The sequence below is a fragment of the Marmota marmota genome, unplaced genomic scaffold (assembly GCF_001458135.2).
Source record: "Marmota marmota marmota unplaced genomic scaffold, marMar, whole genome shotgun sequence".
NCBI classification, from domain to species: Eukaryota; Metazoa; Chordata; class Mammalia; order Rodentia; family Sciuridae; genus Marmota; species Marmota marmota.
The window spans coordinates 3,011,045-3,036,118 of NW_025999969.1; the positions used below are offsets into that span (position 1 = coordinate 3,011,045).

Here is a 25,074-nt window from a genome sequence, read left to right on the forward strand (position 1 = left end):
TGTATAATTGTGAAATGAAGTAACATATTGCTATGCTTCCTGACATACACTCCTATTGTTTTCAAAATTAACTATTAAAACTGTACCATCATTTGACCAATGGAACCCACTTCACTGAGCATTCCTCAGCATGAACATCATTTAGAAAAAAACTTTCCTTATATGACTGATAAAAAATGTTTCACTGTTATTTTGCGTTTTATTCTAGAAAGTTGTGCTGCTTTGGGAAACTATTTTAAAAAAAATTGACATGGAGTGCTTACTATGTGCCAGATAGCATGCTAAGTATTTTGCCTATTTCACCTCCTTTCACCTTCACAACCACCTAGTGATACATGAGTTCCTTCATTTTCAGTTGAGAAACCTGAAGTTTGGAGAAGGGACTTACCAAGGGTCATACACTTAGTTCTCACAGTCCTGGATTAGAAATCAGGTCTGACTAAAGAACTGTGCAGCTACAAACGTACTTTGGGAACCCAGAATGGGAGAATCTCTGGGAAAGGAGTGGGTCCAGAACAGTAGGAAAAGTCTTAAGACATTAAGCCATTTAAGCAACAGGTGAAGGAACACAGGGGTGTGAACTGAAAAGGGTGTGGGAGGGTAAATGGCGGCTGGGTTCGATATGGGAATGGATTGGCGTTGTTCTAAGCACAGCTAAACGATGAAAAGTACATTAGGCAGATCTTAGTTCTCTCCAAAGTGAAAACAGGCTGCTCGTGAGGTACTGAGCTGTTTCAGAAGTGTGCAATCAAAGCCAGATCCTGAAGACTAACCCTTTATTCTAACCCCGAGATTCGACAGGGCTATATTCGCAACCATCAAAACTGGAGCTCTTTCCCTTGAGACGCGCTGGGATAAAGGTTTCCCGGTCGAGAAACAGGCGTGGGCCCAAGGCGCTCGTACAGAGGCTTCGCCACCATCTCCGCAGAGGTGTAGGATGTGGCGTGGGCCGCTCGGGCGCAACCACCCTATTTGGTAACAAGATATTCAGCTGACAGGCTCAGGAGTGGACCTGAGACCCAGTGAGCTCTAAGGCAGCCTTCCTAGCCTAAGCCCGTGGCCCGAGCGGCCCAGCCTCCAGTTCAACCTCCCTAGCGCCAGCCCGCCCTCCCCAGTGACAGTCCGTCAGCAGTTACCTGCCAAAGCAGGAACCGGTCCACCGCACCTCTCCGCGCGCCCTGCCCGCCCTTCACCCTCCGCGGCGAGTTATATCCGCCGCGCGCATCGCGCAAGCGCAAGACCTCGCACCACTGAGAACCCGCGGACCTTGTTGCTAGAGTGGCAACTGCTTCTCCCGCGTCTAAGACGTACTTAATTTCTTATGAGGATACTCGGAATCCCAGGAGTCCACGATCCAAGAACCCAAGCCAGACATTGCTTTCTGGTTTCGCGCATTTCTACCCAGAGAAGTAATAAAGTTTTCCATTGCTCCATAGAATGCTGATCAGCAAATATCTGTTCTTAAGGTTAGCCCGGTTTGATGGGGGGCGGGGAGGGGATAATGCAAGTTTACATTTGTGGATCGCTTACTACTGGTTGGGCACTAGGTAAAACACATTAATTGTATTATCCCAGTCTTCTCAAGAGCATTTGTAAGCTAAGCACATTTGTTTCACTGATGAGACTAGGGCATAAAAAGGTGAAAGCAACACACCCCCAAGGTCACACAGCAAGAAATGGGACAAGAGTCAAATCCAGGTCCTCTGAATTGGGAGCCATCCCCTTCTACCACCTCGGCCTCCTCAGCGTTAGCTCCTTAACTCTCATGTCAGCTTCCCTGCCATGTTATAGTCTTCAGGAAGCGTTTTTGGATTCCACCAAGAAGATACCACTCAATTTATGCTACCATTTCATGAATTCTGAACATTTTTGCTTTTCATTTATCGCCTATGTAGGTGTAAGAAAGTCAAAGTAGATCACAAAATACAATAGTTCCTCTTTTAGGTGGCCTCTCTCCCTTACTAGATATCTTCCTGAAAGGGACTCCAGGTAGCATCATCTACTAGGTTCAGCGATTTGGTACTAATTGGTGCTGAGTTTTCTTTCTTTTTCTTCCTTCCTCCCCTGTGGCTCTGAGGATCAAACTCAGGGGCTCCCATATGCACAAAGCACTCTGCCAGTGAGCTATATCCCTTCCCCAACCTATGCCTTAGTTTTCTGCATCAGCAATTAGTGTTTGTTGAGCACCACTGTGTGTCTGGCACAGTGCTAGGAATGAACAAAACGGGCAAGTTCCTTGCTTTCTTGGGGTGTATCATTTAATAGGGAAAACCGACAACAAATACTTAAAATAGTGATTTCAGATAACAACAAATACTGAAAATGGAAAGGAGAGGACCAGGGAAGGCTTCTTTGCAGTGCTGAATTTGAGCTGAGGCCTGGAGAATAAGAAACTAGCTACATGAAGATCACAATCAAAGCAAGTTTTACTCAAATATATTTGATCACTACTTCCCCAGGCACAGTTTGTGCAGTTCTGTATAGGCTGTGAACATTAGTCCAGATTCATGCTCTCATGAGACTGGCATTTCTGTTTGCATGAGTGCAGAAGCAGGGATGGAAAAAATAAAACATGGTGGTGTAAAAAAGGGACTCAGTAGGGCTAATTTTGATTGATTGAGTTGATGACATTTAGGATATCCAGGTTTAAAAAAAAAAAAAAAGAGTTCCTATGTTAGGCCCTGGGGGTGGGAAGTATTTCAGGCAAAGGTTAATAATAGCTAGGGCAAAGGCCTCAGGAAAGATCTTGATGTACTGAGGGAAGGGGGCGTTTTTCTGGATCAAGGTAAGGTGTATGGTAGGTGAGGGTATGGACCATATAATACGCCTTTTTTTCTTAAGGCTTTTTGAGTTAGCATAGCGTTGGCTTTTTAGTCTCAGTGCAAATTAAAGACCATTAGAGATTTTTTAAAAAGAAAGTAACATGACTTGACATTTAAAAAAAATCTTGGAGTATATTAAAATACTGTATTAAGACGTTAACTGTGGAGACAGATCAGTTAGTTAGGAGGCCTTTCCCAGGTAAGAGGATATGTCGTGGCCGAAAGGTGATAATGACTATGTAGTAAACAGATTAAAGATATAGTTGAGAGGAAAAGATTTGGCTGGGTTATACAGGAAAGGAATCAAGTAAGACTTAAGAGTTTTGTCCTAAACAACGAGGTGGTGCATTTACTGCGATGAACAAAACCGGGGAAGACAGACAGAGAATCAATGAGTTCTACTCGTAACTGTAATAGTTTTTATTCATTGCGTGCTTAATATGCGCTACTGTGCATAATTTAGGTTTTTCTCCCCACTGAAAATTCACAACACTGCCAGTTAGTGCTTTAATTTTTTTTTTTTTTTTTTTTTTTTAAGAAACAGGCTCGGACTTGGAGGGTGAGGAAGGTCTCACCGCTTTGAAGTGCTGGAAACCAAGTCTGAACTCGGCTTGAGTCGGTCTGCTTCCACGGTCGCTTTTCTGTAAGCAAGCGGACCTCTTTTTCTACTCAACCGAGATACTGCTTACGGGGTTGCCAGGATACCGTAAAGTGAGACCTCCCAAGCGAGGCGTCCCAAGTAGCGTTGGCGCGAAGTAACAGCCCCGCCCCCTTCCGCCACTGTCCCTCATCGCCGGCATCTAGTGAAATTTCAATGTATTTCAATGGGAAATTTCAAGACTTCCAAGCTAAAACCTCCTTCTCCCAATTGGTCGGTTCTGGTAGAAAAGTCTCGCGATTGGTGAAAAATCCAGGGAGTCGATAAGAAAGATTTAGGGTATCTCGGTGCCTTCACTTGGCGCCAATCCGGGCCTTTTACGTAGTTTTCATCGACTCGCGGGAGCCGGGCCTGAGCGGCTTCTTGTAGCGTCGCGATCCTTTGACGTTTCCTCTTCCAATTGGCCAGGAACTGCGGCTGCAGTTCCGAAGCTTAACTGGCTACCCGCACCGCCTCGGAGGTGAAGTGTACTCTGCTGATTGGCTCCGAGGTACCGGCCGCGTGTGATGTCCCGGGCAGCGATTGGCCCTCGCTTGCTGGGGGCTTCTCTCACCGGGACTTGGGACTCCCGGGAAGTGGACTGGCAGAGGCTGGGGGCAAGCTATCTGCCTGCGGACCAAGTAGGAGACTCCCGGCGTGAGGCGGCCTCACAAGGCCGGGAGCGCTGGCGAGACGACGCGGCGGCTGCGGAACCTGTGAGGACTGTGTGGGACCGGGGCCGGCACTGAGGAACCATGGCCCCGCAGAACCTGGGCACCTTTTGCCTGTTGCTGCTGTACCTCATCGGGGCCGTGATCGCCGGGTGAGGAAGAGGCGGGCCTGGCGGGCATGGGGCCCGGGAGTCAGCTTTGCTGGGGAGGAGGCAGGATGGGCATTGGGGAGGGAGAGGTGGGAGAAGCGGCATGGCCACACTGAGGGAATGGAGAGGGATATCCTTGTGGTACGACAATGGAGCGGAAGAGTAGGATAGTGTGGGCCAGGCTTTTGGGATACGAGGGGAGCCTAGCGTGTCACCAGCGAGAGGACCTTAGATCCAGAGGCCCTGTAGGGCTTTGCCTAGAAGAGTGGGAATTGAATACAGTGCCAAATACAGCAGCTGAGGTTTGAGGGGAGTTTCAGGGGAGGAAAGTGGTTGCGAGCGGAAGCAGTGTCACGCAGAGCTGGGGAAGGAATAGGACTCCTGACTAATTGAAGATAGTGACAGCGCCGAGCTGAGATTGAGGCGATGGACACGCCTTCGGTCAAAGAGGTGTGTTGTTGTACCCTCCTGAGTTGAAGCAGAACATGGTGCAATGCTGAGTCCGGGGCAAGCCATTGAAGAGCTGACATTAAAGTGGGTGTGCTGTGACACCAGTCAGAGTGAGGATCTCAGGTAGGGAAGCAAACCCGGGACTGAAGAAAATTGATTTGGGAAGCAGCAAGACCTTTTAGAGAGCTCTTGAACTTCCCAGCTTCTTTACTATTGAGACAAGGCTGTCGTGCCTCACTGTCTCTCTCCATGGTACCATCTTGAGAATTCAAATGGTGTGAGTGAGAAGAACAGTTCGCCAACAGATAGTAAGCTGGGGTTTTAGCCACTCTATTTATGAATTATGTAACCTTGAAAGAAATTTAGATATTCTCATCTGTAACATGAAAGTAGTATTGTGCCATCCTTATGCGGATGGACTCTTAAGGATCCAGTCAGCCTTTAACATTCATGATCCTATACTCCTGGTAACCCAAGATATAGTACACCAGGCTCTTATTTTATTTTATTTTTTGTATTTATTTTTTAGTTTTAGGTGGATACAATATATTTTATGTGATGCTGAGGATCGAACCTAGTGCCTCACCTGTGCTAGGGGAGCACTCTACCACTTGAGCCACAACCCCAGCCCATATTTTAGAATGCAAAAAATAGTAGGTCTCATCTTTGAACAATTTATAGGTTTTTCTGAATGGGAAAATTACTACGTAGCATAGTTTTAAAATTTAAGAATTTCTTACACAAGTTTTTTTTACCCTTTGCGTGTAAGTTTAAGCTTTGTTGTCATTTTTTCTTGTGAAACATCTTAAATTTCTAAAAAATTAACTTCTCCTAAATAATGCTTTATTGGTTTTTTAAACTATACTTTTCTTTGTAATATTTACACATAAAGCTACAAGTACTCTAGAGTGTTTAATAAAATACTAATATTAAATATTTTAAATCTTGTAGGTATAAACTTAAGTAAGTCATAAAATAGTCTCAGTGTAATGTTGATGCTGAGCTAAGCTAGCCATTTTCTCCCTACATTTTTTTTGAGCTGTTCCCATTTTTACATGAAAACTACTGAAAATGAGTATAAGTTTCATATTTTTCTCTTTCAGCAAAAAATACTATATCCAGATGGGTTTTATTTTTTCTTTAGAGTTGCTATTTGGGCTTTGACTTAACCTTTATTTTAACCTCTAAATTTCACTTCAGTCACTTTCTCTTTAACATTTGTAAGTGTTTCTATTAGGACATTTATGTCACATTATCTTTTTAAATAAAGAAAACCATCCTTTGAGATTGATATTTGACCTTTGGAAACAGTCAGTAGTCATCTGGAACCAGAAAGGGAAAAGGGGGAGAGTTAATTGCATTTTATGGTGTTATTGCCCAGAAATGACATGTGACCACAAAATAAGAAGATAGTTTCCTGATGGAAGGTAGTTGTAAAGAAGGTTACAGCCAGGGTTGGTGGCACATGCCTACAATTCCAGTGACTTGGGAGGCTGAAGCAGGAGGATCACAAGTTCCAGGCCAGCCTCAGCCACTTGCTAAAGCCCTAGTCAACTTAGCAAGACCCTGTCTCAGAAAATGCTAAGAGCTAAGAATGTGACTCAGTGGTTAAGCGCTCCTGAGTTCAATAACCAGCACAAGTCTGTGTGTGTGTGTTTTATTCCCATTTTCTAATAAAAAATGAAGGTATATGTGAAACATGCATGCACACCTTTATTTTTTTGTATTTCTTTTTTATTTCATTTTGTATTTCTTTGCTTAGACAGAGACCTAAATGAAAAGGGATAAAAAACCTTTCACTTTTAAAAATGTAATATATAAATCTTTTTAATGATGTATTTTCTCTGTTCCTTCCCAGGCGAGATTTCTATAAGATCCTGGGGGTACCTCGAAGTGCCTCTATAAAGGATATTAAGAAGGCCTACAGGAAACTAGCCCTGCAGCTTCATCCTGACCGGAACCCTGATGATCCCCAAGCCCAGGAGAAATTCCAGGATCTGGGTGCTGCTTATGAGGTGAGTCAAGAAAAAAGATAAGTATAAACAAAAGCTATGGATATAGAAAAGACCATATAACACAGAGAAACACTTCATTTAGGTTACTTCTATTTAGAAACATATAGATAAAAGTAAAAATAATACTTGGTGCTATGCTGTACTAGATATTACATTCTTATTAGTAGATGTCATTTCCTATCTTTTTAATATTATTTTAATGAGGGGATTAATGTTGAAAAAAATGAATGAAAGTATGTTTGAGAGATTAATAATCTTAACTGATTGATCTATCAATCTCTCAGTTAGGGAAATTGAGCCAGAAATACAAAAAAAAAACCTAAATGAGGTTTGCAACCTAACATGCTCATAGGGACAAGAAAAATAACAGGCAGAGGTGTAAGATAAAACATAACAATGGATATTCTGCCTTCATTCCTTGGGAATTAATACAGACTGATGAAGATTGTTATTAACTGAAGCCTCTGGCTCTCTTTCAGTGGAGCAGATGTGACTGAACTCCAGTCAGTTTTTGCCATAAACAAATGCAAATATTATCTTGCCAGATCTACTGATTTTTCAAGAGAAGTTGGAAATCTACATTTTTATATAAATTCTCCTTATTGTAAAAGTTTTGGTAATTAATTAAATTTCTTTATTTTGCAGATCAAACAAAACATAGGTATAGTTTGAATTTACGGGCAAATCTAGAGGTCAAAACACTTGCAAGGGTAATGTCAATCTTCACAAGGATACTGTGAAATATAGTAGATCTAGACAAATTTTTATTCCCATTTCCTAAAAGGCACAGAAAAAATTAATTAAATTCTAAAAGTCGTAGAGTGAAATTTTCTGAATTCAAGTTTAAAACCCTGCATATTGAAAAGGCTGGAAAGTAATATGATTTTTTTTTTTAATGAGGATCTCAAAATAAATTTTTTTTTTTAATCCTCCTAGATTAAAAAAATCTACTGAACTGAAATCGTCTTATACCATATGAACCCTAGAGCTACAGGGGTCTCCCTTTCTTCTCCCCCATAACTTCAGTGATCCTACACAACAGAAATTCTTAACCTGAGGTCTAAAGATAAATTTGAGAGGGCTTATGTCCCCTCTTAAATTGTATGTAACATTTTATTATTTATGAGTCCATGTTTTATACTATATTTTCTACTTCCATTGTTTGCTAAGAACCCAATAGTCAAAAAATATTTTCGAAGGAAGTTGAACTTACATTTCTTTATAAACAATCTATCATGGTCTTTATTCATGACCTAGGCAGGCTATGCATGTATCATTCATGAAATTGCAGTTTATATAATTCTACAACCTCTCTAGTTACTAGTTCAGATTTTTTCTTTTTCTTTGTACCATTCAAGCTTGATTGCCTTTTACCTTAGGTAAATGAGTGTTCATTAATCAAAATCTCAGTATACTACAAAGAGTTCTATGAATACCAATTTGCTTTCTCTACTGAGCTGGGAATATTTCTGGCTTTTTAATTAGTTGAGAATCTGCATGTTGGTTGGCCAATCTCTGTACCGCCCCCCCCCCCCCCCTTTAAAAATACAAGAGGCTGGATATGGTAGCATCTTCCTATAGACCCAGCTACAAGGGAGGCTAAGGATTCTTTAAGCCCAGTGGTCAGTTCAGCCTGAGTAACTAGTGAGACCTTGACTCAAAAAGAAAATAATAAAAAATAAAAATAAGTAAAATAATTTCTAAGACTATTAAATAAATTGCATTCCTTAGAAGAAAAGTGAGGAAGAAATGAATGACAACTTTACAGGTAGTTTTTTTTTTGGTGGGGGGGGGGGCAGTTATAGAAGCCTCTGGTATCCAAAAAGAAACTTACTTAAAGCCAATCATTGTGCAGGGTTTGTTTCTTTATCTAGACAAGATCAGCAATGTAGACTTAAAGATGAAAATATTGGGAATCCAGATTGTGGAATAATAAGTTTGTTTCAGGTTAACTCTGTCCATTTCTTCTTCTTCAGAGTATCTATTTTCTTTCTTTTTTTCCCCCTCCTGCTCACAATACTAGGGATTAAACCCAGCGCCTTGCACATGCTAGGCAAGTGCTCTACCACTGACCTATATCCCAGAGCTATTTATTTATTTAGAGGCAGGGTCTTGTTCAAATACCCAGGCTGGCCTTGAATTTGGTATCATTCTGCCTCAGCCACCTGAGTAGCTAGAATTACCACCACACCTGTCTTAAAGTACCTGTTTTCTAAGAATTTTTGCCAAAACATTTCTTTCTCTTACCTGATCTGTTGTAGTGGCTTTATCATAGTGCTGCTGTGGTTACTTCTGGACTAACCCATTTTTCTTTGCTTTTAAGAATGCTCATTCTCTTTTACATTTAATATATATCCTTCTAAATATGTCTTCAATGTTAGTAAATGTTTGCTGTGGCTCCTTGCACATCTTTCAGACACTGAGCCAAAAGTGTGGGTTATTTGAATATGTCAATCAGGGTTTGAAATAATTTTCTCCTTTGTTTCTCCTTTAGTCTCTTGTCTAAGTGGGAGTTTATACATAACAAAGGAATATCTTAAAGCTGTTTAATTTCCAAAGGTATATGTGTTGCTGTGACTAAAATGGAAGCTTTATTTTTCTTTTTGCTTAACATGCAAAATTGAAAGTATAAGAGTTATTTTTCTTTATATTCTTTGTTATCACACAGAGTGGGTTCAATGAGAAAGCATAAACCTCTCTAAACTAAAACTTACAAATTTCTTTTTAAGCAGTGAAATTGACTATATGGCAGATAGAGTTCTTTCACAAATGGATTTCTACATATACCAAACTTGAAAAATAAAGCAGTATAAATCTTACTGAAGGGCCTATTATTCTATTCCGTTGACTTGCCAATCTCCTAATGTGTGTATATTGGGAAGCATAGACATGTGAGTCCCAACTATTAAGACTGTCCTAATTTAGTGCTTCTATCACTGATGATAGTCTGTCATAGTTATATTCTAATTTATGGTTTGGAGAGAATATATAGCATAGTAGTTAATAGCATAAGCACTGGCTTTAAACAACACAGAAAGTAAACCTGAGCAGTCCATCTCACCTCTTTCCTGGTACTTCCCCAACCTTCACAGCCATATCATTCAAGTATAAATTTTAAGTAATTAGGTGAGGTTTGATAATGCTAAATTAAAAACATGAAGTAAGCAATGTGAAATGGAAAATTCACCAAAGAATTTAGTCTATTAAAAAAAAAACTTTATAAAAATGCTTAATACCATACACAATGAAAATTACCTTCCCCTGAAATCTTAAACATAGTATCAGAGTGAAAAAAACAAACATAAATATGAATGTACCTAAGCTGAATATTACCAAGTATGGCTTTTTCCTCCACTTTTATCCTAGGTTCTGTCAGATAGTGAAAAACGGAAACAATATGATACATATGGTGAAGAAGGATTGAAAGATGGTCATCAGAGCTCCCATGGAGACATTTTTTCGCAGTAAGTAATGTACCCACCTGCAAAGGATTAGTGTCCAATAATGGATCACTTAGTGACTTAATGAGCTAAATTATTCTTTTAAGCACAGAAGAGAAAAAAAAAAATTCTGTTCTTATATCCAGAGCTACCTCTCTTTCATCCTATCAACAAGAATAGGTAGTTTTGATAACCACCATTGGGGAAGGAATTAAGTAGAAGTTCTTAATCTCCTGCTGCACATGGCTGTCTAGGAGTGCTGGGTGGCTAGAATGATAAACCCTTCTTCCTTTTGGAGCCCACATTATTGATATTTGAATTTCCATATATCATAATTCTGTGTAGTAGATCTCACCTGGAGTTCAGGTCTGAAGCTTTTATAATTAAGAAGATATTTAAATCTGCATTTTTATGGGAGAGAGTTTTTTTCTTCAGATTCTTAAAGTAAGAATCAGTATTGCAAACAGTAGTTTTCCCCATTTAGTATTTAAGGGTGATGGTAGATTTTTAGGACTTCTGAAAATGTGTGAGTTAATGATTGGGAAATCTTCCTCTTCTCTAGGATTAATTTAGCTGTTTTGGCCTATCAGAAAAGTGTCTATTCTCCTTGGCTTTTCAAAGTGCTATCTAGGGCATACCTGTAATCCCAGCAATTTGGAAGGCTCAGGCAGGAAGATGGCAAGATCAAGTCCAGCCTCAGCAACTTAGCAAGAGATTGTCTCAAAATAAAAAATAAAAAAGACTGGAAATGTAGCTCTAGGGTAAAGCTCCCATGGGCTCAACCCCCAATACCAAAAAACAAAAACAAAACAATAAAGTACTCCCTAGGGATGTCAGGAAGAGAAAAGACTTCCCCTACTTCCACCCCATCTTACCTCCTTGCTTTTAACATTGAGGAATACATTCACCAAGATTGTTTGGTGGGAGAGGGGATTATATAGTTGTCATACCAATATCTGAAGCTTCTTAATTACACCAGAGATCAACATTAATATTAGAATACCTGCACAAATGAAGGTCACTGTTTTTTTTTTTTTAATTGCAGATGATTCTTTTTTTATTTACAAAAGTTAATTTTGATCTTGTAGAGACCAGAACTTACTTTTCCTTAAGGATTAGAATTTTATTAAGCTGATGCTTTTTTAGTTTATTTAAATATGTACCCAGGATTTTGGTACACAGTAGTAGCTTCTTTCATCAAGGTTAACTGCTAAAAAGCACATAAAGTGAACATTATGTATGTTCAAAATTACCCTTAAAAATAAGTTTACCACTAAGCTCAGCTTTATACAGTGTTATGTATACTATACCCTTTCTCAATAAGTTTACTATGGCTGGATTTTCCTTAGTATCAAATTAATATTATTTCATTGAGTCCAACATTGACTTCATTGGCATGTAGTATGTGTATATGTTATACTATTTGTATGGACCATATTACTTTTAAAAGTTTTTTTTTTTTTTCTTGTGGGCATCAATATAGTTACAATGTAGTTGATATTATATAAATTATAATTGTGTATGATATGACTTCAATATGTGGAAAATGTCTTTGACTTTTGTACATTGTATTGACAGGAAGCATTGTTTTATAAATTTGAAAGAAAACTAAATAATTGTAACAAACTCATATTTCTTTTCTGATGATTTCACACTTATCTACAGCTTTTTTGGAGATTTTGGTTTCATGTTTGGAGGAACCCCTCGCCAGCAAGACAGAAATATTCCAAGAGGAAGTGATATTATCGTAGATCTAGAAGTCACTTTGGAAGAAGTATATGCTGGAAATTTTGTGGAAGTAAGTTTAAACAATATGGCTATTCATATTTATTTCTAGAACTTGAATTTTTGACTAAAAATTAGAGGCTTCAGAGTACCTGCTCTTTTAGAGAATGAGGGGGAGTGACTGAAATTGAATTAATCAGAATCTTTGGTTCATGATGCAGTTGTCATTTTTTTAATAAACTCAAGATTGCTCAGACTTGGAACTAAATAAAACCATGCCAGGACTTAATCTGCCCACATGCTACTTCCTATTCCATCCTCTTGCCTCCCTTTATAGGTAATTTGTTACCTGAATTTTGTCTTTTTTGGTCGTTTTGCCTTTCTCATTTGTTTTGTTAAACAAATGAATGATGTATTATTTATTGTTTTTGAGTTTGTAAAAATGATATAGCAGTTATTATCTTTTGGGGCTGACTTTTCTGCTATTATGTTACTAGGACTCACCCTTGTTGTTGCTTAGAGTATAATCCCACTGAATAAAATTTTATTATGACTACAATTTATCTACAGGTGTTAGTTTTTTCCCAGGTTCTTTTCAATTTCAGACAGTGCTTTTATGAACATTCTTGTACATATTCTAGGTACACGTGAGCAGAATATCTCTTGGTGGGTAATACTTAAATAGAATTGCTGGGTAATAGGAACCAGTGTTCATGTTTTATGAAATAATGCCATATTGGTTTTGATATTGATTGTGTCAACACTTGTACCATTTATGAGAATTTATAGATTTACTAACTCTAATAATTGGAATTATTAGACTTCTTAATTTTGTCCTTCAAATAGGTATAAAATGTTATCTCATCATGGTCTTGATTTGTGTTTTATTGATTACCAGTTAGGACAAGTGTCCCTTCATATTTATAGGCCATGTTTGTTTCTTATCTTATGAAATGTCTGTTCATGTCTTTGGCCCTTTTCTTTGATTTCTAAGAATACTTTATTCTTTCTGCTAATTCTTTATCAGCTACATATGATATAAATATATCCCATCAGTTTGTAACATCTTTGCATTATATTTAAGATTTATTTCAGTGAGCAAAAGTATTAATTTTAAGGCATTCAAATCTTATCAGTCTTTTATGGTTAGTCTTTGCATTTTACATAAGAAATTCTGTTCTAAAATGAAAAAAATACTGTTCTGTATTTTCTAGTGAACTTTGAGATCTTTTATTTGAGGTTATTCATCTTTTTCAAAACTCTGGAATGGACTTTACAGCTTGACTGCCTACCTTCCCACTTTAGTTCTGCCATATATTAGTTATGTGGCCTGGGTCCTTTTACTTCACTTTTATGTGCTACCTTTACCTCACCTGTAAGATGAAGATAATGATATGACCTGCCTTGTAAGGTTGTGAGGATTAAATGAATATGTGAATGTGCAAAAGTGTTTAGAGTATTCCTGGACAGGTTTGCTATAAAGTGTTTGCTTTGATTATTATATTGTTGTTGGCTGTAATATCCTGTTGACTTGGGTTTTTATATACATAGGCTGTTAGGGGTTTTACTCCAGGCATTTTTGTCAGTCTGCTGCATGAGTTGTTACCTTGTGATTAGGCAAAAACAAGATTACTTTTCTTAATACATATTAATTTCACATACTTGGTGGGGTCAGATATTTGATTGCAGTCAACTACAAAGAGATGATCATTGTTTTTCTTCCTGGCATGGTAATGTGTCTGAACAAAGGTAGCACTGGAAAGTAGTCCTGGATTGAATTGCCTAAAACAAGGAGGCATTTTCATTAGTTTAATCATAGGTTTAGATGGTAAACACAGTAGCTTCTGAATGCTGTGGTTGTTCTTCAGGGTTATGCTTTACCCAACTCAGATTTCTTAAGAGATAGTAAAATCTATGAACACTTTAGCTCAGTATCACTTAGTTGTGGCTTACAATTCTAATGCTGATGTCATATACCTTATATTTCAGTTCTCTTCTTTTTTACTTCCCTCTCTTCTCCAACTAAAGAATTTGAGTCATTTAAGTATATGTTTACTTCATTCCTGTTTGAGGGCTGATTTGTACTCTTCAAAGGTTTCTGTCAGCTTTAGGTTTCCCTGATCGGTAGCTTGCCAAAGAAGGGGAAATTCCAGTACAGATGTGAGTAGAGTCCTAATTCATTAAGGAAACTAAAGGCTGTTTCATGCATTCCTTAGGTAGTTAGAAATAAACCTGTGGCAAGGCAGGCTCCTGGCAAACGGAAATGCAACTGTCGGCAAGAAATGCGGACCACCCAGCTGGGCCCAGGTCGCTTCCAGATGACCCAAGAGGTAGTCTGCGATGAGTGCCCTAATGTTAAGTAAGTGAAATCACCTCCATGGTTCTACCAAGAAACACTTGGATAATCTCATTTGTTTAATAAAAATTTCATGGCCCATATTTAACTCTCCCTTCCTCTTCCATCAATGTTTCACCAAAGGATAGAGCAAATAAATGTACGTTTTAAAATTTTTCCTGAAATATTTTTTCTATATATATCCTTTTTTTGTTTCTGAACTAATAAGCAATGCCCTTTATTTCCAAAGATACTTAATAAATGTTAATGTTTCCTTTCTACTTGGACTAGTAGAGCAATCTTATATGTTTATGTAATACACAGTGGCTTTGCCCTGAATTTTGTCATGAAGAAGATATAAACAGATCTGAGAGAGCTTTGTGAAGTAGAGGTATACTAATAATCAGAAAAATACACTAATAATCAGAAAAAGCTCTGATAAAACGGATAAAACTTTATCTATGTTTTGGGGGTTACATTTGTATTTTCATTTTCTTTTCCTTTTTTAATTCCTTTGTCCCAGATTAGTGAATGAAGAACGAACGCTAGAAGTAGAAATAGAACCTGGAGTGAGAGATGGCATGGAGTACCCCTTTATTGGAGAAGGTGAAATATTAATGTTTTTATTATCCTAACTCTATTCTCTTCTTATGAATACCTCTCACTTCTACCTCAGCTCATCTCTTAGTGACTGCATGGTAAATGAATGTATAATTTCTAATACTCTTCAGCCAGTTTTAGGTTATAGGAAGCCTTTTATTACCAGCATGCTTAGTCACAGAAGCATTAGCATTACTGATTATCCTTTGACTATTAAGGCCAAAAGTTACTGTCAGATAGTCTAAATTTTATCAAAATTTAGGGTGGCAAGGCCTCAATAAATAGATTAATTTTAACTTAACAATGAAAGAGGATATATATGTCCAATGGGACATTAATTATATGTTCTCCAAGCTCACTTTTGGACTTAAACTTACAATTCTAAAAGGAAATAAAGCTTTAAGACTGACTCCAGGTTCAGAAAATTGGTGAATCATTCTTTGTTTAGGAATTAGGTCAAGTTATTTATTGCTGTGCCTGAAGCACAGGTGATCTTCACTAATGACCTGAAACTTGATATAACCAGGCTGAGACTCTGCCCTAACAGACTTGATAGACCCAGTGCCTTAGGTAGTGGTTTTAAAAATTCGTCTCAACTGTCCAGTAGATTTGTAGTCTTATACTTGTGTGACTTCCTGTATTCTATAACCTTCTGTAATCTGCCCTGACCAGGTGAGCCTCATGTGGATGGTGAGCCTGGAGACTTACGCTTCCGAATCAAAGTTGTCAAGTAAGTGATCGAATTTTAGAGGCCATCTTTTCAACCTATGCTTCTCAGGTACATCAGATGATAGAGATAATGCCTCAAGATTTTTTCCTGTTTCATGCCCATAATACCACAAGTGATTATTTGTAATTCTTCAATAATCCTGAAAATTTGGGATTGGGCCCTGGGATTTGAGCTTCAGTTATATATTCACTTAGGACATAAAAATCCAAAAGACATTGGAAAGGAGGAATAGAGAAAAGGAGCTATAAAAGAGAGGCATACAGGAATAGGGAACTAAGGTAAGCTGTGATTTTAGCTGAGGGTCTACTGTACTATTCAAGAATGGGAGGTTTCTCCATAGGAAGGAACTTCTATTATATAATATTCAGCTTCTCTGTTTAGAAAGGCTGTGGAGGCAGTCATTTTGTCCAGGACTTGTGCTTTCTTGTTGATTATTTCTCTCTTGTTACCAGTTGGATACTTCTTCATGTAAGAATTATTTGAAACAGGATTCCCACGTGAACATGGGGAAACAGTCTGTCTGTGCACTCTTTATGTTCAGTGATTATTTTTTCCCAGCTTTTCTTACCTACCTTGTCTTTCTCATCACTTCCTAAGAAATTGGAACATGGGCTATTCCCTGAATAAACCTGGTACCTTCTCAAGTCCTTGTCTTTGCCAGAATTCCCTCTAGCCTGTTCCCCCTTTTCCTGCACTGGCCTTATCTGCATCTGGAGCCCCCTTGGTCTTGTGAACCCAGCTCAGGAAACCTCCACAGACCTGTTTCTGAAGCCCATCTCCTAGCCCCTGCTACCAAACATCTTTCTCTCTTTTCCATAACCTAATGACTGATAGTTTTCCTTACATATATATATATATATTTTGGCTTCTGCTGATTGTAAACTCTCTTTAAGAATAAGGTTTAATAAGACTTATGTAGTTTTGTAATCTCAGTTAATGCTTTACACAAAAGTGTGTCTAATAAGTGCTCATTGTTTGAAAGAATGGTGTTCATCAAGATCTTTCTAGCAACTTTTGAACTCTTGATACATATGGAAATTAATTATTCTTTATCTTACTCTGTTTTTAGGCACCGGATATTTGAAAGGAGAGGAGATGATTTGTACACAAATGTGACAATCTCACTAGTTGAGTCTCTAGTCGGCTTTGAGATGGATATTACTCACTTGGATGGTCACAAGGTAAACAAAGCAATTTTGCTTCTTTTTAAAGCCTTTATGTGGGTGATTTTAGATTATTTCAGTCACTTCACTTGTAGAGAACCACGGGGACTTCTGCCTTCCCTCCTTACTCTGCTGCTGAATGTTTAGCAATAACAGTGCCACAGGCCTTTTGCTGCTCAGAATTGATTACACAGCCTTTGACAGTCTTGTTCTTAGAGTTTCCAAGTTTCCATTGACAAAACCTTATTATTATTTCTTTAAACTGGCTTATGTGTTTGATTTTACTTCATGTTTTTTAAAACCTTTTTTTTTTTTTTTGTACTTTTATCTTAATGATGTTGCCCCTCATCCCTTCTTTGAGCTGTGACATTAGCTTTATGTACCACTGCTCACTAGAGCTGTGTGATGTACTTTGGGTGTGTCAGTCCTGCTTCACTACATTCCCTTTTACTTTCTAGGTACATATTTCCCGGGATAAGATCACCAGGCCAGGAGCCAAGCTATGGAAAAAGGGGGAAGGGCTCCCTAACTTTGACAACAACAATATCAAGGGCTCTTTAATAATCACATTTGATGTGGATTTTCCAAAACAGTTAACAGAGGAAGCAAGAGAAGGTATGGAGTATAATAAGTGTGTGTGTGTTTGTGTGTGTGTATGCCTTTGCACATCTGTGTCTGTGTGTTATGTATATGAGAGTATAGTGACCATAAAAACCCTCCAGTGGCATAATGTATCAGCCATTAATATTAGTGGAATACAAGTATAGGAATGAACAAACTCGTGTTTCTCTGTCAATGCAATAATAAAAGTCCTGTGGTAAGTGTGTTAAAGGTTGTATGAGCATGCTTTGAAACCCAGTATGTTCAGGAGTGAAGCAGACCTACTTAAAACGAATGAGCTAGACCAAACTGTAAAAGGGAAGCCATGTACTATAAGAAGATGAGAAGCTTAGAAATGACTGTGATAACTGGCTGAAAAGGGCCCAGTTTGGTGTTGTTAAATAATAAAAGTGGTAAAAAAGGTAAAAATTGAGAACAGAGAAGAAATGAAAAACTTAGCTGGAGAGTTTTCTTTCCCTTTTGATTACCTCCTTTTTGATTTCCTGGGGTTTGTGGGCCTCCCCATGAAACATGCTGTTTAAACTCTGGGGAAGTCACATTTTTGTTAAGGTTGTCATGTGTTCTTTTTCTTTTCTTTTCTTTTTTAGGTATCAAACAGCTACTGAAACAAGGATCAGTGCAGAAGGTATACAATGGACTGCAAGGATATTAAGAGTGAATAAAATTGGACTTTGTTGAATATAAGTGAATCAGCGATATTTATTATCTGCAGGGGGGTTTTTGTGTGTTTTTATGTTTTATTTTCAATATGCAAGTTTGACTTAATTTTTTTTCCTAATAACCGTCATGATATGAATAAGAGGGCTTGAGTTTGTCCATTTGCATTCAGACAAGAATGACCAGCAAAAGGTTAACTAATACCTCTCCCTTTGGGAATACAATGTCTGGTGCTGCCACCTGAGTTTCAAGAATTAAAGCTTCAAGAGGACTCCAGGAGCAAGCGAATAAAAAGGGTTGGAGATAATTGTTAGTTATTTCATTCAAAATGCCAACTGGAGAAGTCTGTTTTTAAATACATCTTGTTGTTATTTTTTTCTTGACTCCTGTTTCTTTTCTCCTGTGAACTAGTCGGCTTGTTCTCCCATTAGGCAAGAAGAACACACAAGCATGCAAAAGACTGGTGTAATCCAATTCCCATACCCCATGAAACACACATGGAATCTTGTAGCAAAGAGCTTAAAAAAACAAGCTTAGGGACTAGGATATAGGAATCAAGATTATATGAAGATCTAATTTTCTGGGAAAATATATTTCCTCTCATTTTATTTGGGAACAATAAAATCTGATATAGATATTTTACTGTTTAGAAAGCACTTTTCATGTACGTAATCTCAGTTAAACCCATGATTATACTGGCTCTAGAAAATGAATTTAGAAAGTAGAGTTGCAAATTACATTTGTTTCTTCCAGTAGCACCCGATTCAAATGGCATGTGACTTGAGTACCTTTGGCTTTTGACCCTCATTTGCTTTTTTACTTTGTACAGTCACATAATGCTCTACTTTTCATGTACTCTAGACCTCTTGCCTCTGCTGGTAAATGTTTCATTGCTGTTGAACAATTGCTGTTATATGGGGGAGGGGTCCAACTGTCACTGGAGTTGCACAGCATCCCTGCATTTGGTTCCATAGCAGTCAATACCACTGTTTGAAAGAAACTTAGAAATCAAATGAAACCACATAAATACAATGTAAGTTGAGTGAATTTTTGTACATTTAAGATTACATATTGAACTTCCTTTAGTTGAACATTTCTCAGAAATATTCATCAACACTTCTCCTAACATAGCCTAGAAAAACTCTTGGTCTTTATTTGCAATTGCTAATCCCCGTTTTTTTCCAAGATGAAGTCAGTCAAGATTCTGAGAGTTGGAGTTACTAGTCAGGGCTAGAAAGATCCCATAGAGATAATGTTCCATCCTACAAAAAAGAATGTTAAAAGGACTTTTTCTCTTTATCCATGGTCTAGACTGCTGTGTTTGAGAAGATCTCATTGGATTTAGCTTCAGTTCACTTTAAGTGTTATATCTCAGGCCCACTGTAATTTGGAAAGATTTATATCAAGTTCCATAGACTTTCTTGTAGTCAATCATAGTGACAGGTGGTGGGAATGATGGGAGGATCATGAAACCAGGCTCCATATTGTCTGTGTAATTGTCTTCCAGAAGTTAGTGCTTGCCAAAGATGGAGCAGTGGTCCCTAAGACAGCATGATCCCCCCAAGTAGACTAAAGATACCTGTCTCAAGAGGTCAGAGGAGGCCTCTAAGCCTAGGAGGTAGGTGGTCAATATGTAAATTCTGTTCAAGCCAGAAGCTCTGGTGAATTACAGAATGCAATTGGACTGAAAACTTGTTCTATTCTTTGAGTAAAAATTACTTATTGAGAATAGATAATAGCAAGGTTCTATTCCAAGTGCCTTATCTTTAAACATGGATGAGGTTTTGTTTTGTTTTGTTTTTGTTTTTTATCCCCAACTTATGGATGAGGAACCTGAGTTACATCCCATAATTTACTACAAGTTTTGGAACCTGAATTTGAATCCAGGCAACCTGTTCCAGAGAATGTATTTAACTGTGATAGATTCATAAGAGGAGAAACACTGTAGAAGGATCTAGATAATGATGGTGGGAAAATAAAATAGTATCTTCAGACCTGCAAGGAAAAATGTCATTCCAAGGAGCTATGCAAAAAGAGAAAAGAGATAGTTGACATGGAATCAGACTTAATCTCTGTGACGTAGGGAAGCCAATTAACCTCTCTGGGCCTCTATTTTCTCATCTGCAAAAGGAAGATAATGAAGAATGACTTTTTTTTTCAGTTTGAGCTTTTGTGTATTTTCAGCATCCATTTTGGCAATTCAGACATTTTATTGACCCACTATGTTTTTTTAGCTACTCTTCAGCTTCATTTGCTGCTGCCTAAATTGCCAGATTTCTGACCTGAGTGGAAGTGAGTGCTCAGAAATCAGTTTTGGGAAAAGAACAGGACATGGCATTTGAAAGTTCAATTGGATCTTAAAAATGGAAATGGAAACATAATTTTATTTTATTCCTTGAAAAAAGATAAGCTGCTACTTGCTCTAGTGGCAACTGAACATCCAAGGACTCAGATATAAGAGTAGAAAAATTCATTTGCTAAGTGGTCACTCTTTCAAAATTTCAATATTTCAATCACTGAAATTGTCCCAGTATTCATGAGCCAGGCTTGGATACAGATCATAGGCAGTGAACACCACCACCAGCCCAGCTTCCATAGTGATTTTATACGTCAAAGAACCTGGACCCTTTCCCATTATTTAAAAAAAAAAAAAAAATTCCTGATGGTATAAGTACAGCCCCTCTATTAATCAGCAATGTAAGAACAACACGACTTGACGGTAATCTTCCTGCAGACTGAGCATCAGTGAAGTTGCTCTATCCCATACAGTAGCCATAGGTGGCCATAAGCACTTGAACAAGAGGTGCTTTAAAATACAAACTGGATTTTGAAGACTTAGCTTAGCTTACATTCTGTTTTACACTATCTCAACTTTTTTTATTGATCACTTGGTAAAATAGTTGTATTGGGGGTATATTTGACAAAACAAATTATTAAAAATAAAATACATTATGAAAATTCACCTAAGATTTTGTTTGTTTTTTACTTTTTAAAATGTGGCTACTAAAAAATGTTAAGTTACATATATGTTCACATTATATTTTTCCTGATATGGCTGCCCTAGAGTCTCACTGGGGTCTGTGTCTGCTTCTGGAGGTGGCCTACATTCTCCCCTGAATGAATATTCCTTGCTTTGCCCCAAAAGTTTCTCATTCTCAAGATAACTGGTCATTCTCCCTTGAATGGGTACTTTTTACTTTACCCCAAAAGATGTCTTTCCCCTGAGATAGCCCATATTTTCCCTTGGATATGTAACTGCTTCTCTGAATAAATCTGTGTTTTTGGGGTAGGAGAATGGGGGAAAGTCTTGCCCAGGCTGCCCAGTCACTCCTCAGCCTGGGAGAAGATGACAGATTCTTTGGGATGAAGAGCCTCATATTCATTCCTATTCAGTCACCTTTCATTCAAGTCAGCCCAGTGACCCAGACTGTTACACTGTTTGGGGACACTGTTTGGGGATCCTGCAGTTTAGTCATCCAAAATTTTGTCTGTACCTCTCCACTTGAAATCTGTACACCGTATTGACTGAGACATGAGATTTTTCGCCCAAACAGTGAATAAAAGTGCTGCCAAAGAATTGAAGCCAATCCCAGTGACTTGGGAGGCTGAGGCAGGAGGATCTCATTGAGTTCAAAGCCAGCATCAGCAACAGTGAAGCTAAGCAACTCAGTGAGACCTTTTCTCTAAATTAAATACAAAATAGGGCTGAGTTCAATCCCAGATACAATCTTGATATGGCTGCCCTAAAGTCTCACTGGGGGTTGTGTCTGCCCCCAACCAAAAAAAAATTGAAGCCAAGTCATGGATTTTGCCACTCAGATTCTCTCCAAGTTGACAATCATCAGAACATTCTGGTGAGGTCATATGGACCTCCATGAAAACAACTAATTTTGCATCTAGCTGTATTTATTTATCATGTCCCCAGGGATATGCTGACAGGCCTTGTTGAGATCCAGTTATACAAAGGTCTGTCAAGAAATGGGGCAGGGCTGACCCTACTTATTTGTAGTGAACCCATACTGGTACTAAGGATCAGCATTTTCACATCATTAAAAATGATGCCTACATTGGCTGTCAGTATCTTATCTTCTGGAGAAACTGCCCATCTCCAGTCTTTCAATCTCTCTTCTCCACAATGCCTTAAAATTGTTGACATGTTTAGTAATCCTCTCTATATTCTGTCAGTATTCTGGATTGTGTTATTTGTTTCTTATAATCAATCACCTCTTCCCTCTTAGTCTTCCATTTCCTCATACTGATGTCATTCTACCAGTGATATTTCAAGTGTCATTTCTTTTGATAGAATACAGAAACTAAATGGGAAGTTTCATATATCTTAGTGGTTAAAACGTTATATATGCTCAAGAATCAGGTGCACTACATTCAAATTCCAGTTCTACCACTAACTGTGCCTCAATTACTCCATCTTGAAAAATTTAATAGCTTGTGGAATGATTAACTTGCAAGTGGAATAGCTCTTTCTTGGGAAAGACGGGCTAAAAGGAGCAATTAGTACCTCTATGTTGCTGACCCTTGAAGATTTATGATTTTATTTCCTCACCTGGCAATAAATAATGTTTGTCTCTAGATGGCACTAAATTGTTAGTATGAAAGTTGTAAAATAGGCCCCAGGATTCCAAATTTCTTAAAGTTATTTTCTGATTATTGCCACTAAAAGTCAAGCTATTAATTAAAACAAAAAAATTTCAGCTCAAACTCAAGTAAATAATGCACGTTTAGTCTATCTGCTCTCCTCTCTTAGCTTCCCTTAATCCTAATGTAGAGAAGACAGTTTCCAATGGGCTGAATTTTTATTTGGAGCTAGAGTTTGCCAAAAGTAAACACAATAAAACTAAATTTAAAACAAATAACGGCTCCTAGGAACTATTAACAGTTGTGAAAAGCAGTGTGGGGTTCTAGAATAGGTAATAAGAAAAAAGTCACATAATTAAATCTTCTGCCTCTTGGGCAAGCTAGGCCATTTAACTGGGAGAACAGGAAATGAAATAGACACGGTTTTCAGTAAGGTCTTTGAAGATCCATCTTGTGATATCCCTGGAGACAAAATAGAGGATATGTGTGCATTCATACCTATCTAATTATGGTTGAACATGCTGTTTATTAATGAATGGATCAATGTCAACCTGGAAGAGAAACAACCTCGGCTGGCTCAGTCCTGATCTGCTTAATTCTTTGATCGGTGGTATCTCAGGAAGAGCTGGAATGCCAGGTGCCTACCACGTGTGTAAGTCACAGAGTGTTTACAACTCTTTCATGCTTAGTCCTCCGAAGAGCCTTAGGACAGAGGCACAGTGAAGTCCATCAGACAAGCTTTTGACTCTTGTACAATGTTTCAGGCTGGCAAAGGAACTTAATCTGGAGGGACAGAGTTGGGGTACACCTTTAGCTGCAGGATTCATGGGGAAACTTGACAGCAACACTGTCAAGTTGTCACTTGAATTGATGCCCCCAACACAGTCACAGGGGAACTTGTACTAAATTTTGTTGGCAGAGTAACCATAACTAGAGTCAGATGAATAAAAAAAATCTAACCATCAGGCTTTTATAAGAAGCAGGAAGGCTTCATATTGTCAGTTTAAAATGCCTCCATGTTTTGTGGGTTTAATGGTTTGATAAAGGTATTTTGACATTGATGGAAACAGGGACCTTCTTCTAATTCTGCTCAGCAACAGCTACAGAAGAGAAGCCAAAATCTTAAAAGAAGCAAGAGCCTGACAATACTGTATGGGTGACGTTGCCATTACTATTGCCATGTAACAAATTACTGTAACACTTAATGGCTTAATACAGCAACATTTTCCCCCTCAAATCCACAATATGGACTGGGCTTCGAGACAGCACCTTTTCTCCACTTGGTGGTAGCTGGGACAGCTCAAGCACTGGGGACTAGAATCCTTTAAGGGCTCTTTTCTCACATATCTGGCAGCTGATTCTGAGATAACTCAAGCAACTGGAACTGGAACTGGTGTGGCTCCTGGGATCCTGGTCTCTGTGCAAAATGGAGGCTTCATAATAGCTTCTCACATATTGGCTCAGGGCTCCCAAGACACATGTCCTAAATGGAAGAGAGAGCAAGGTAGAAGCCTTAATTCTTTTTATGACCTAACCTTAGAAGTCCTGCAGCGTCCACTCCACTGCATTTCTGTGTATAGAGACAGTGGTAAGTTTCACCCATATTCCAAGGGAGGGGAATTAGACTTGACCCTGTGATAATGGTGCTGGAGACTGAACCCAGGGGGGCTTTACCACTGTATGACACCCCCACCACTTCTTACTTTTTAAATTTTAAGACAGAGTTTTGCTAAGCTGCCCAAACTGCCCTGGAACTTTCGATCGTCCTGCCCCAGCCTCATGAGTCACTAGGATTAATCAGACTTGCCATTTTCACAAAAGAATCTTTAAGGTCCTGAAAGAGTATGTATATCTGCAAATATTGCTGTGGCCATTTTGGAAAATGCAATTTACTCCAACCATACAAACCGCAGCTGAGATTGGGGGACATCAGAACAGCAACAGAGGAGTCACATTGTGCTGAGTGTGAAAGAGAGCAGGGAACTAGTATGTACAAGTCCATGAACACCAACTTCCACAAGAGGGCGCTATCTACCATAGTAGGGGTGGGGCATGGCTGCTGTACATTCTACCAAATAGAGTGAAGTATGGAAACTTCGACTGACTGCTAGACTGGTTTTCAGATTATTCTAGTGTGATCAGAGTTCCCTTTTCTGATTGGTACCCATGGCTGTGCATGCCTGTCCTTCCTTCTGATCCAGGTAGGGTCTCTTTGTACTCTTATTTTTTTTTTTTTTATTGGTTGTTCAAAACATTATAAAGCTCTTGACATATCATATTTCATACATTAGATTCAAGTTGGTTATGAACTCCCAATTTTACCCCAAATACAGATTGCAGAATCACATCGGTTACACATCCACATTTTTACATAATGCCCTATTAGTAACTGTTGTATTCTGCTACCTTTCCTATCCTCTACTATCTCCCCTCCCCTCCCCTCCCATCTTCTCTCTCTACCCCATC

The 25,074-nt window shown here is 38.5% G+C and overlaps 2 protein-coding genes and 1 long non-coding RNA gene across 6 annotated transcripts in view; 1 reads left to right on the forward strand and 2 right to left on the reverse strand.

Moving 5' to 3' along the window:
- Window positions 1-3,798, reverse strand: part of Tbccd1 (TBCC domain containing 1) — a 30,335-nt gene extending 26,537 nt beyond the window's left edge. For 2 of the 4 annotated variants that reach the window (XM_015499960.2, XM_015499959.2), the window contains exon 1: window positions 1,137-1,259. The gene's annotated coding sequence lies outside the window, so the exon portion shown is untranslated. Of the gene's footprint in view, window positions 1-1,136; window positions 1,267-3,397 lie in introns of those variants that run through there. The other 2 variants (XM_048804034.1, XM_015499961.2) reach the window with 2 other exon arrangements.
- A 200-nt stretch (window positions 3,799-3,998) lies between these two features.
- Dnajb11 (DnaJ heat shock protein family (Hsp40) member B11) lies at window positions 3,999-18,037 on the forward strand. Its single transcript, XM_015499962.2, has 10 exons — window positions 3,999-4,282; window positions 6,588-6,744; window positions 10,111-10,208; window positions 11,850-11,982; window positions 14,126-14,268; window positions 14,768-14,850; window positions 15,517-15,574; window positions 16,644-16,755; window positions 17,196-17,352; window positions 17,946-18,037. Exons 1-10 carry the CDS (start codon window positions 4,215-4,217, stop codon window positions 18,008-18,010), a joined length of 1,074 nt encoding a protein of 357 aa, XP_015355448.1. The 5' UTR covers window positions 3,999-4,214; the 3' UTR covers window positions 18,011-18,037.
- A 56-nt stretch (window positions 18,038-18,093) lies between these two features.
- Window positions 18,094-25,074, reverse strand: part of LOC125617095 — a 22,767-nt gene continuing 15,786 nt past the window's right edge. The window contains exon 2 of the long non-coding RNA XR_007347937.1: window positions 18,094-24,091. This is a non-coding gene — a long non-coding RNA (uncharacterized LOC125617095). The remainder of the gene's footprint in view (window positions 24,092-25,074) is intronic.